The following is an 11,366-nucleotide window of genomic DNA, read 5'->3' as shown; positions in this document are numbered from 1 at the left end:
TTTGGATCAGAATTTTTACCAGGTACCTGACCTGAGTATTTTATATGTATTGTCAATAAAAATACATTTTTAGAATATACGGGTCATATATGAGATTCTATTTTCGTGACCCGAACCTACTTAATACTTATATGGGGGGTCCGGATCAACCCTGATCCGACCCGTTGACAGCCCTACCTCCGTCAATTAGCCTAGATTATTTATTTATTTATTTTCTGTTGCTTCAAAGCGGAGGGGCATCGGCCGGTCAAAATTTCCGAATTTCAGACCTAACGGTCTCCCCCAAGTTCTCTTCTCTACGTTTTCGGCCCTCTCTATCCTATGATTTTTTTTTCTCTTTCCTCGATCCCTTTTTTCTAATCTTTTCTCGTTGGCTTATCACGGAAAATGTTTCGCCGCTCTCTCTCTCTCTCTCTCTCTCTCTCTCTCTCTCTCTCATATCCAATCCGGACTCAGGAATTTGGTCTGTGAGGCGAGAATACTTGCTTCTTCTTGATTGAACTTTAATTTGGCATTCCGATCAATCGAGGTAATTCTTTTTTAAATCCTCAATCCAATAGTAGGGCTAATATTCATAGGATGTGGGTTGAGTTTGGTGGGTGGCTCCCACCGATGCCAACGCTTCTCCTTTACCCTCAATCCAATGTTTGGACTCCTAAATCGACTCTTGTTCGAGATAACGGAATACCCTTTTTGATTTTTTTTTGTTCTACTCTGATTTTTATTTTTATTTTTATTTTTTCAGGAGGAGAAATCGTTTTTGAGATGGCGAGAAGCAGCAACAAGAATATTCAGGCAAAGCTGGTGGGTAGGTTTAGTTATTGTTTCTTTCATGATCCTTGATTTCGAAATTTGCTTTCGGTCATTAGATCAGGCAATTCCATGCCGGATTGTCTAGACAGTGGGATAAGCAGGGATGTTGCAATACTCGGCACAATTCAAATGTCCCAATTTATCCAATTTTTAGGATAAACTGGAATATTACAAATTCATGCTCTTGGTAGTACTTATTTTTTTCCTGATAAGATCTTGGCAGTGGTGTTTTATCTGTTATTTCACCATGAATTATGGTGTCCCATCCAGCTACTGGAAAAACTTCCATTGGAAAAAAAACATAGCAAATGCATCGCACCATATGTATATGAAAAAGATATTTTTTTCTTGTGGGAAAGTAACAGAGTAAGATCCCGTCATTCTCAGAAATCGTCAGGCTTCACACATGCCCTCATGGATGGGGGAGCAGTCAATCTTTTAGGCAGCGATCTATTCACATGTTATTCATTCCCCTTTAGCACAGGATGGTTGGAACTCGATCGATATGCTGAATTCCCATCCACCCAAGGTGTGAATGATTATACTCAGATTAAAAGATGCGGCCAACGAGTTGGGCATATCATGTGATCGTTGTCTTAAATGAAAAATTCGATCATTAACCAAAGACAATGAGATAGATTAAATTTGTTGTTAGTTTTCAAAATTGTTCTCCAATTGGCGTGATCAAATTATCATATTATCCAGACAATGTAAAAACTAGCTCTTTTTCTGATTTAAAATCTGTTACTGTTTTGGCCCATGAAGACTCAGCTATCTGGTTAGGGAGCAGCATGTGACATCCCAAGTATCGTTTGATTTTTTGTGTTCTCAAAACTATTGTTTGAAGGGGCTTTAATAATCATAACTTGATTGGGTGATGCATTCAGAAATATGTAAGGTTTAACAGGATATGTTATTAGTATTTTCCAGGTACTCCTAGGGGACATGGGAACTGGAAAAACGAGTCTGGTGCTGAGATTTGTGAAGGGACAGTTCTTTGATTACCAGGTACATAATTTCTAATACCAGTTTACTTTGTGGTTCCAAACATTTCATAATGAAGGACAATTGACTTATTGATAAGTTTCAGGAATCAACAATTGGAGCAGCTTTTTTCTCCCAAATACTCTCTTTAAATGAAGCCACTGTCAAGTTTGATATATGGGATACTGCTGGCCAAGAAAGATATCATAGCTTGGCACCCATGTATTATCGAGGGGCAGCTGCAGCTGTTGTTGTCTATGATATTACAAGCATGGTAAATTGCATATCCTTAATATCATGCATACCGTTGGAAGGATTTGTTCTGAAATTCATGGTTGGCATGTCTTGGTCAATTTTCCTTTTTAATAACCTTTTGAAAATAATTATTTATGTAAATGGCCTTTTTGAAAGTGCTCGTGAGCTTCTGAAGATTGCTAAGTTCAATTGTTAATATGTTTTTTGCAAGAGATATAAAGTGATGAAAGACTTGAAAGTTATGTTGTTGATGAGAAATAGATTAATTTTTAGTTGGAAGGAAAGCCTCCAAACATGTAGCTACCATCATGGTGTGCTTCAACATTCTGAAATCTGATAATCTTATTTTGGTAGTGTTTTATAAATATCTTAAGTCTTCAAAATTTTCTTATTTTTGTCATTTTAAAGAATTTTATTTTGAATTTATTTATTATTTTGGGCTTCTAGGCAACATGTGACACTTTTGACTACTAAGGTTTGGATGGAATATTAGGTTGCTACTCTATGTATGTGTATAATTAATAACCTTATCTGGTTTTCCTTTTCTCCCAAAATCTCTCTCTCTCTCTCTCTCTCATTTTCAATTTGAACAAGCAACTGCAGTCTTCATTCTTTTCAATGCATGTTTCTCTATCATATGAATTCACATCTATTGAATGCCAAAATTATTTTAAACAGAAGAGAATTATTGTGAACGTGAAGAAGCCATCCTTATCAATGCATCCAACCCCATTTCCTAACATCCACTTTAAATCTTCTGGATTTTTCTTTATCATAACAAAGCTTGAATTGTGATTTGAATATGAATAGCCTGTACTGCATCTCAGATGATTTTTAGAGTTCTACAACTGTGTTCAGGTGAAAAGTTTGTATCCCATTCAGGGTTCTTAAGCACAGTGACCCTTAACCTATAGAATTTTCTTTTTGCTGTAATTGATTGTAAATCCATCTAATATTTCTTGCACTTGGTTATGCCTTGAGATCCATGATCCATCTATTCTACAAGCTCCTCGTCCTTGATTGACTGATCTAAATTTATGAACTAAATTGTTGGTAAGAAAATTCTAAACCATTTAAGTAAACTGCAATCCATTAGCGTACACTACTGTTTTATGTTCTGATGAAACATAGATTTTCTATGAATCAACAAGAGCCACCTGTAGCTAGAAATTGTTGATTAGGGGTGCACATGAATCATGAAAGATAACTGGATTTCTTTCCTTGACTGAACTAAAGATACAATATAAAAGTATATCATCTAGGTTCCCAATTCAACAACAAACAAACAACAACAACTACGCCTTCATCCCAAAACAATTGGGGTCAGCGATATGAACCAAAAAAGAAATTCATTTTGGGTCTTCCACATGAATCCTTTTCCTCCAATCATTTCTATCCAACGCCATGTCCTCGGTGAGGTTCAAAGCATTCATATCCTTTCCTATCATCTCCATCCAAGTCTTCCTAGGCCTACCCCGACCTCTTTTAACTAATATATTTTTCCATTTCTCCAACCTTCTAACTGGAGCATCATTAGGCCTTCGCCGAATATGTCCAAACCACCGTAAACGATTCTCTCGCATCTTATTTTCAATGGGTGCAACACCTACCTTCTTACGTATCTCTTCGTTCCGAATCTTATCTTTTATTGTATTTCCACACATCCATCTAAGCATCCGCATCTCAGCTACACTCATTTTTTGAATATGATGTCTCTTGGCAGCCCAACATTCCGTACCATATAGTAAAGCGGGTCTAATAGTCGTCCTATAAAACTTTCCCTTCAACCGCAATGGCATTCTACGATCGCACAGCACTCCAGTAGCACTTTTCCATTTCATCCACCCAACCTTTATCCTATGATTTACATCTCCATCAATTTCTCCATACTTTTGAATGATGGATCCCAAATATTTGAAATAATCATTCACCGGTATATCTTGCTCACCAAGTTTCACTACACTCCCATCACTACTTCGTTGCTTACTAAACCGACATTCCATATATTCAGTCTTACTCTTACTCAACTTAAAACCTCTAGCTTCCAATGTCTGTCTCCATAATTCTAACTTAGCATTAACCCCAGCTCTAGACTCATCAATCAAAACAATATCATCAGCAAACAACATACACCACGGTACATTTTCTTGAATTGATCTCGTAAGCTCATCCATCACTATCGCAAATAGGAAAGGGCTTAAAGCAGATCCTTGATGTAACCCAACCGTTATCGGAAAATTGGTTGTCACCCCTCCACAAGTGCGGACATTGGTCACTACTCCTTCATACATATCTTTAATTATACTAATGTACTTGAGAGAAACACCTTTCTTCATCATTGTCCACCAGAGAACGTCCCTAGGTACTCTATCGTATGCCTTCTCTAAATCAATAAAAACCATATGCAAATCTTTGTTCCTCTCTCTATATCTTTCAATAAGTTGTCTAAGAAGATGTATAGCTTCCATAGTTGATCTTCCAGGCATAAAACCAAATTGATTCTCCGATATCATGACAACCTTCCTCAACCTAGACTCAATCACCCTCTCCCAAAGTTTCATAGTATGACTCATGAGTTTTATACCACGATAGTTTGTGCAATCTTGTATATCACCCTTATTCTTATATAAAGGCACCAAAGTACTCTTCCTCCACTCATTAGGCATCTTATTTGTTCGCCAAATCAAGTTAAAAAGATTTGTCAACCATTCTAAATCTTTCTCTCCCAAGCATTTCCAAGCCTCGATAGGTATACCATCTGGGCCAACTGCCCTTCTTGATTTCATTTTCTTCAAAGCCTCTGCAATTTCTTTCTTTTGAATCTTGCGCATGAAGTCACGATTTATCTCATGAAAAGGAATGGAGAAGTCTCCAAGATCTTGAGCATGACTATCATTAAATAGCTTATCAAAATAATCTTTCCATCTCTCCTTAATCTCCTCATCTTTGACTAAAACCCTTTGCGTTTCATCTTTGATACATCTAACCATACCCAAATCCTTCGATTTCCTATCTCTCATCTTTGCAAGCCTATAAATATCCTTCTCGCCTTCTTTGGTATCCAACTTGTCATAAACCTCCTTATATACCTTAGCCCTCGCGTTTCGAACAACTTTTTTAGCTTCCTTCTTTGCTATCATATACTTCTCCAAATTCTCATTATCACGACTCTTACTTAGATTTCTATAACACTCTCTTTTAACCTTAATAGCTAATTTGACATCCTCGTTCCACCATGATGTATCCTTACCTAGTGGTGCACCGCCTTTAGACTCACCCAATACCTCCTTAGCTACTTTTCTCATACCACCCGCTATCTTATTCCACATTGATTCTGAATCCTCCTCGAGACACCAATCAACTTCCTTAACTACCTGCTCTACAAACATTCCTTGTTTAGCTCCTTTCAGTGCCCACCACTTAATTCTAGGATCTATCCTATGTCTATCCCTTTTGCGGCATTGTCTAATTCTAAGATCTAAAATTAAGACTCTATGTTGTGTAGCTACACTTTCTCCTGGTATAACCTTACAATCGATGCAACAACCCCTATCTCTCTTTCTAAGTAGGAAAAAATCTATCTGACTCGTATTAACCCCACTTTTAAATGTTACTAGGTGAGACTCCCTCTTCCTAAACCAAGTGTTTGCTAAGATCATATCATAGGACAAACAAAAATCTAAAATCCTTTCTCCACTTTCATTTCTTTTTCCTATACCATAGCCTCCATGGATATTCTCAAATCCATCCCTACTAATGCCTACATGTCCATTAAGGTCACCGCCGATGAAAAGCTTTTCTCCATAAGATGTCTCTTGTACTACTCCATCTAAATCTTCCCAAAATTGATGCTTAATGGAATCATCTAAACCTACTTGAGGTGCATAAACACTAATAATATTAATAATATCCGTACCTAATACTAATTTAATAAGTAAAATTCTATCACCCTTCCTACGGACCTCAACTACATTATCTATAAACTGACGACTCATAACAATCCCTACTCCATTCCTATTCCTATTCCTATTTATTCCTGTATACCAAATCTTATATCCCCAAGGTTCTATCACTTTAGCTTTCTCACCTACCCATTTGGTCTCTTGAAGACATAAAATATCAATCTTTCTCCTACACATAACATCTACTAACTCTACCAACTTACCAGTTAAAGACCCTATGTTCCAAGTGGCTAACCTAATTTTATGGTCTTGGACTAACTTCTTTACCCCCACCCGTCCAACAAAGTGAGGGAACCCTTGCCTATTTGACACCACACCCGGGCGCCGGTGTGACGCGTCGCTTCTGGGCGACGACCTAGCAACCCTTGCATATTTATCACTGCCTCCGGGCCTAGAGAGTACAGCGCGTCGCTCAGTAGGGAACGCCCCAACGAAATTCTCATATTGGTTCATTTTCATAGGATATGACAAAGTTTTTATGCTGGCTGTCACAGGCCTACCGCAACCCTCCTCCTTTATCCGGGCTTGGGACCGGCAGTGTATAACTACACAGGCGGAGTTATCTAGGTTCCCAATTCAAGCAAGTAAATTTCTATCCTCTAGATGGTGGAAAATGTTTCACCTGTTTCCCTAATAATAATAATAATAATAATAATAACAGTTTCATCTAGCAAAGGAAGGACATATTGGGTCTAGATGGATCACTATTCACTCTGGAACATCTTGAGCCCATCCAATGAGCCGTAAACCACTCCTACTTCTCAAACTTCAGGCAAATCCACAAACTCATGTATCCACTTTTGCATAAACCAATTAAAGGTCTGCATAGAATGTTTCCAAAATAGAGGTGCTAGCTGCAAAATTCGGATTAGATGTTCACAAGGTATATAAGCTGTACATGTGTCTTCTTCATGGACTCATATGCCTGTTGGATCTATCTGTAACAGGTTCAATCGTCTGGGCATCAAACCATATTTTGATATCTAGGAAGAAGCCACCTCTTGTAGATCCAAGTGACTCAAAAATTGAGGCCTCCCTACTTGAGTATTCTGCTGATCTGTCATTACAGGGAGGAACGAAGAGGCTGAAAACATGGAGCTATCTAAATAATTGAGTCACCAAATGAAGTTGAATACTTCCATGGATAGTTTGGTTGTTCTCATGGCAGGTTATGCATGTCTTTGAGAAAAGATTTCCTACCATTCACCTTAAGAGAATTTCCACTTCTACTAATGTAATACAATGTCTTAGGATTGTGGTTAACCTGGTTACCCTGTAATCACGCTCAGTAGCACTTCCCTGCCTCATAGCTATTAGAGAAGGCCTGATTCTTCCATTAGTGATGTAGTTGTCATATGTTGCCACAAAATGCCAATTTATATGAGTTCACTGTTTGCATATGTAGATGTTGTCTCATTGCATTAATGTGTTGGGGGAGCATCATTTGGTCAGACAATTTATCCATGAAAAATGAACATGCAAAACCATTTGAACATTACGTACAATATGCATAAATTTTTAGTACCATGCGAGTCATGCTTTTCCACCTGTAACTCTTCCACAAATTTCATCAATTTATTGTTTCCATGGTAACAAATTTTGATGGTTAATCTTTTCTTCTTGCAGGATTCATTTGTTCGAGCTAAAAAATGGGTTCAAGAGCTACAAAGACAAGGTGTTTCATATGAATCTTCATTTTTCAGAAGGAACCTATCTATCCAATTTGTCTATGTTAGCCTAAATCAATGATCATATGGTGTAACAATATTTTGATGTTCGCAATTGATTCACTGGCTTGATTAACCAGTTTGAAGTGCTATTTGAAGTTTTTTGTTATTGACGGTAGATGAGTTTCTTCATTTGACCAACTGATGGCTTTTCACAATACACATCCATCTGTCAATGAATTTGGAAAATAGCAATTTAATTATCCTAGTAACCAAAAATTCAAAATTGATTTGATAACTAATAGTAAATGACATTAGTTGAATCTATCTACTGAAAAGATTTTCTAGTGTCCTTGTTTATGTAACCTTTACATTGATCAGCCTGTTTCTTTCACAGTAATTGCATTTAACTAATATCTATGTGAAAGATCATCGCGGATGAGATTTTTTTGCATCCCAAAAATTTGAAGTTTGCTAGTCTTTTGAGAAATGTGGTTCTTATTTTTCCATCCCTTGTTGTCCTCTATTTTCTCCCTTTCTTTTTCATTGTCCATCAAACGTCATGCACGTCTTCTGGCAAAAGGAAGAGGGCAAGGGGGTTTGCTTCATGTTATGGGCCTTATGGCCCATTCTCATTAAACAAAGTGTTGGCTTCTTTTCCTCATATGGGAGAATAGTGCAGGGACTCAAACAACTTGGAGCCTAGTCGTGTTTTCCATGTTATTGCTAGGTGACATGGTTTTGCTATTGTCTGCTCTTGCTGCATGCATTTGTATAGAGTTTTATAAGATGGTTATTTAATTGCTAGTCTATTACAAAATCACTGATTCTATGTATGGTCCAGAGTTGATTAATTTTACTTGACCAAATGTGTTTAGTATTAAGCATCAGGTGTTCATATGCATAGTGGGCTTAAGCTTATCATACTCTTAGTGGGGGCATGAATCTTCATTTTTTTACATCATATATTGGTAATTGACACCTGTACCTTTTGTAGGTAATCCAAATTTAGTGATGGTATTAGTGGCAAATAAAGCAGACCTGGAGACTAAAAGAAATGTGACTAGTGAGGTATCACTAAAACCTATGCTGGCTTTTATTCTGTTTAGCTGTTCATCTCTGCTGCCCAGCTGTTTCACCTGAACTTTTAGGATAGAGAAATTTTGTTCTGATAGCTACTTCTTTTTGAATCATAAGGTTTTTGAATTTGTTTATTTTAGAAAAATGAAGGTTTATCATCATACTCTTTTTGTGATACATTCACAATATAAATGCTGTCATAGATGAGCCTATGGCTAAAGAAGTCCCAACTCTCAGCCTATGTGACATGGGTGCTTTTACCAGCCAGTGTTGTTTGTGCCTGGCACTTGGTGACATGGATACCAAGCTTCAGTTCATTGACCGCTCTTTATAAATTTAGTTGTGGATCTAAAAATGTTTAGCAACATTATCTATAACAACATATTCTAATAAAATGTATGACAGCATAAGAGTATATTCTGTGCATGTAGTATGTAGTACATGTATATTCAGAAGTGCCCAAAAGCACCCAGCACCAGCATCCAGAATTACCAGCACCAACATGAGTATGTTTGGGTTACGCAATCGTACAGCTGCACACACAGGCACAAGATGTTTCTGTATCATTTGATAATTCCTTCTATATTTCTAATGAGAAGACAACGATTCATGCTGATGTTGTTGAGCTATTTGATGATAAAACGGATAATGCTTAGATTTTTGCGTCTTTATCATCTCCAGATAATGTCAACTTGTAACTGTTGCAGGATGGTGAAGCATATGCTCAAGAAAATGGGATGTTTTTCATTGAAACGTCTGCAAAGACTGCACAGAACGTAAATGAGCTCTTCTATGAGATAGGTAAAATCTCCTCATCCGTTTTCGAACTTTTTGGCAAAAATCTAGCTTTCATTACGTCTTTTTTGTCTATTTTCTTTTTATTTTTTACTTCAGTTGGACTTTGGCCGGAGTAAGTTTAATGTTTGAATGCATCATCTTAACCACTTCTTTGTCTATGCTTCTTCACAGCAAAGCGCCTCACAAAGGCTTCTCCCTTGAAACAGGGCGGGATGAAGCTGCACAATCAACCACAAGGGAGGAGACTGTTCTGTTGCTCTGCCTGATCCACCATTTATGTAATTTTGAGCACAGCTCTTATTAATAAGACAAATCCTGTTCTGCTGCAGACTTGAAAGTGAGATGGTTGCGACATTATTCTTCCTTCGGGGCCAGGTATGGGTGGGCTACTCAGCCAGTGTTCTTTATAACGGATGGCGCATTTGGCTCCTTGATGGTTGAACACTTGATCTTGTATATAATCTATACCTTCATTTCTTGATGCGGTATTTTCTGATTAGGTGAAGTTGGTTCAGAAGCTCAGCATCCCATTTTCCAGTTTCATCCGGGAATTGATGGTGGAGATTGAATCAGAAAACTTAGTAAACTTGACCACCCAGTTAACCTGATAAGGGTGGGTATTTGGTCGAGTACCTGTTCCTGAATGGGCCAGCCACCGGATACCGATCCGGGAAGGGATGGGTTTGGGCTACCTGGCTACCTGAATCACAATAAGACCCATGCCTGACTCAATCTGAATATACAGTGGGCTTGGTTTGGGACTGGGTTGAAAAAATGAAAGGCATTGTCCCGGCAAACTTGGGCCCAGGTTCTATAGGGTCTGACCTGATTGGAGGGGTGACGGATATGACATGAGGGTCGGGCTAGACTACCAGTGGATTGGGGTTGGGACCTGATCTGTCACGCTGTAATGAGTACCTGGTTGGGTTGGTCTGGCCCAATGACCAACCCCTGCAATAGAGATGTAAAAGGTTCGGATTTGGGTCAGATGTACAACACCATATCTGACTAACTGGATATTGGTTAAATGGATTCCAATTCAGATCAGATTTGGATGGTGAAAAGCTCATACAAATTCTGCTTTTTTACATGTAAACGGATTCATATATCCATCAAATGCGAATATTCATAGGATTGGGTAGCAAAAAATTATAACCATGCATGCATCTGATTATAATAGGATATGGTTTTGGCTTACCAAATTCAACTAAATGGAGTTTGGGTTTGGTTGGATATTAGATAAAATTCAATCCATTAACGTCCCTAACCTGCAACGGGAATCTAAGATTAATGATGCTTAGCTCTTGATCCAAGCCCCATCAACACGTGGTACACGTAGGCCACTGGTTATGGTAAAAAGAAGCCAAGATAGCAACTATGAAGGTGCCTTTCATGCAATAGGAAATGCAACGTTTCAACAGTCGTAAAATCCAACCCCTTGAGAATTTAGCACACAGACTCGTAACGAGCTGAAAGCCTGACGAGTTCATGATGAACCAAACAAGCTCATCAGTCCAACCGGGCATCTCTTGCTCAGGCTTGGCTTTATTAAGACATAACGAGCTCATTAGCCCCAAAGGGATTGGCGTAGTGGGGTGGAGCCTTGGCCACTAGCCGGGTGGTCAAGGTTCGGTTCTCATGGGTGTCTCCTCTCTATGCAAGCCAACGCTCAGCATAACCCCTGGGGTGAGGGTTCTAGCTTCGGTAGTTATGGCAGGCCGAGCCAGCACTACCAGATCTTCATGCCAGGTGCGGTTTCTTAGGGTTATAAATCTCAAAAAAAAAAAAACATGACAATCTCATTAAG

General features: G+C 38.4%; 1 protein-coding gene across 3 annotated transcripts; it reads left to right on the top strand.

Moving 5' to 3' along the window:
- The first annotated feature begins 246 nt into the window (after positions 1-246).
- Positions 247-11,343, top strand: LOC149841973 (ras-related protein Rab5-like). 3 transcript variants are annotated; one of them, XM_089998814.1, is made up of 8 exons: positions 247-529; positions 746-804; positions 1,744-1,821; positions 1,904-2,071; positions 7,641-7,689; positions 8,679-8,752; positions 9,469-9,562; positions 9,731-11,343. In XM_089998814.1, exons 2-8 carry the CDS (start codon positions 766-768, stop codon positions 9,823-9,825), a joined length of 597 nt encoding a protein of 198 aa, XP_089854940.1. In that variant the 5' UTR covers positions 247-529; positions 746-765; the 3' UTR covers positions 9,826-11,343. The 3 variants fall into 3 exon arrangements, with proteins under 3 accessions (XP_089854940.1, XP_089854941.1, XP_089854942.1); XM_089998815.1 differs by having other exon boundaries at positions 746-808; XM_089998816.1 differs by lacking the exon at positions 247-529 and having other exon boundaries at positions 778-808; positions 1,734-1,821.
- The last annotated feature ends 23 nt before the right edge of the window (positions 11,344-11,366 follow it).

Source organism: Nuphar pumila, chromosome 3 (genome assembly GCF_984573655.1).
Source record: "Nuphar pumila chromosome 3, dmNupPumi1.hap1.1, whole genome shotgun sequence".
Classification (NCBI taxonomy): Eukaryota; Viridiplantae; Streptophyta; class Magnoliopsida; order Nymphaeales; family Nymphaeaceae; genus Nuphar; species Nuphar pumila.
The sequence above is the reverse complement of the archived record's forward strand: the minus strand, read 5'-3'. Positions and strand labels throughout refer to the sequence as shown.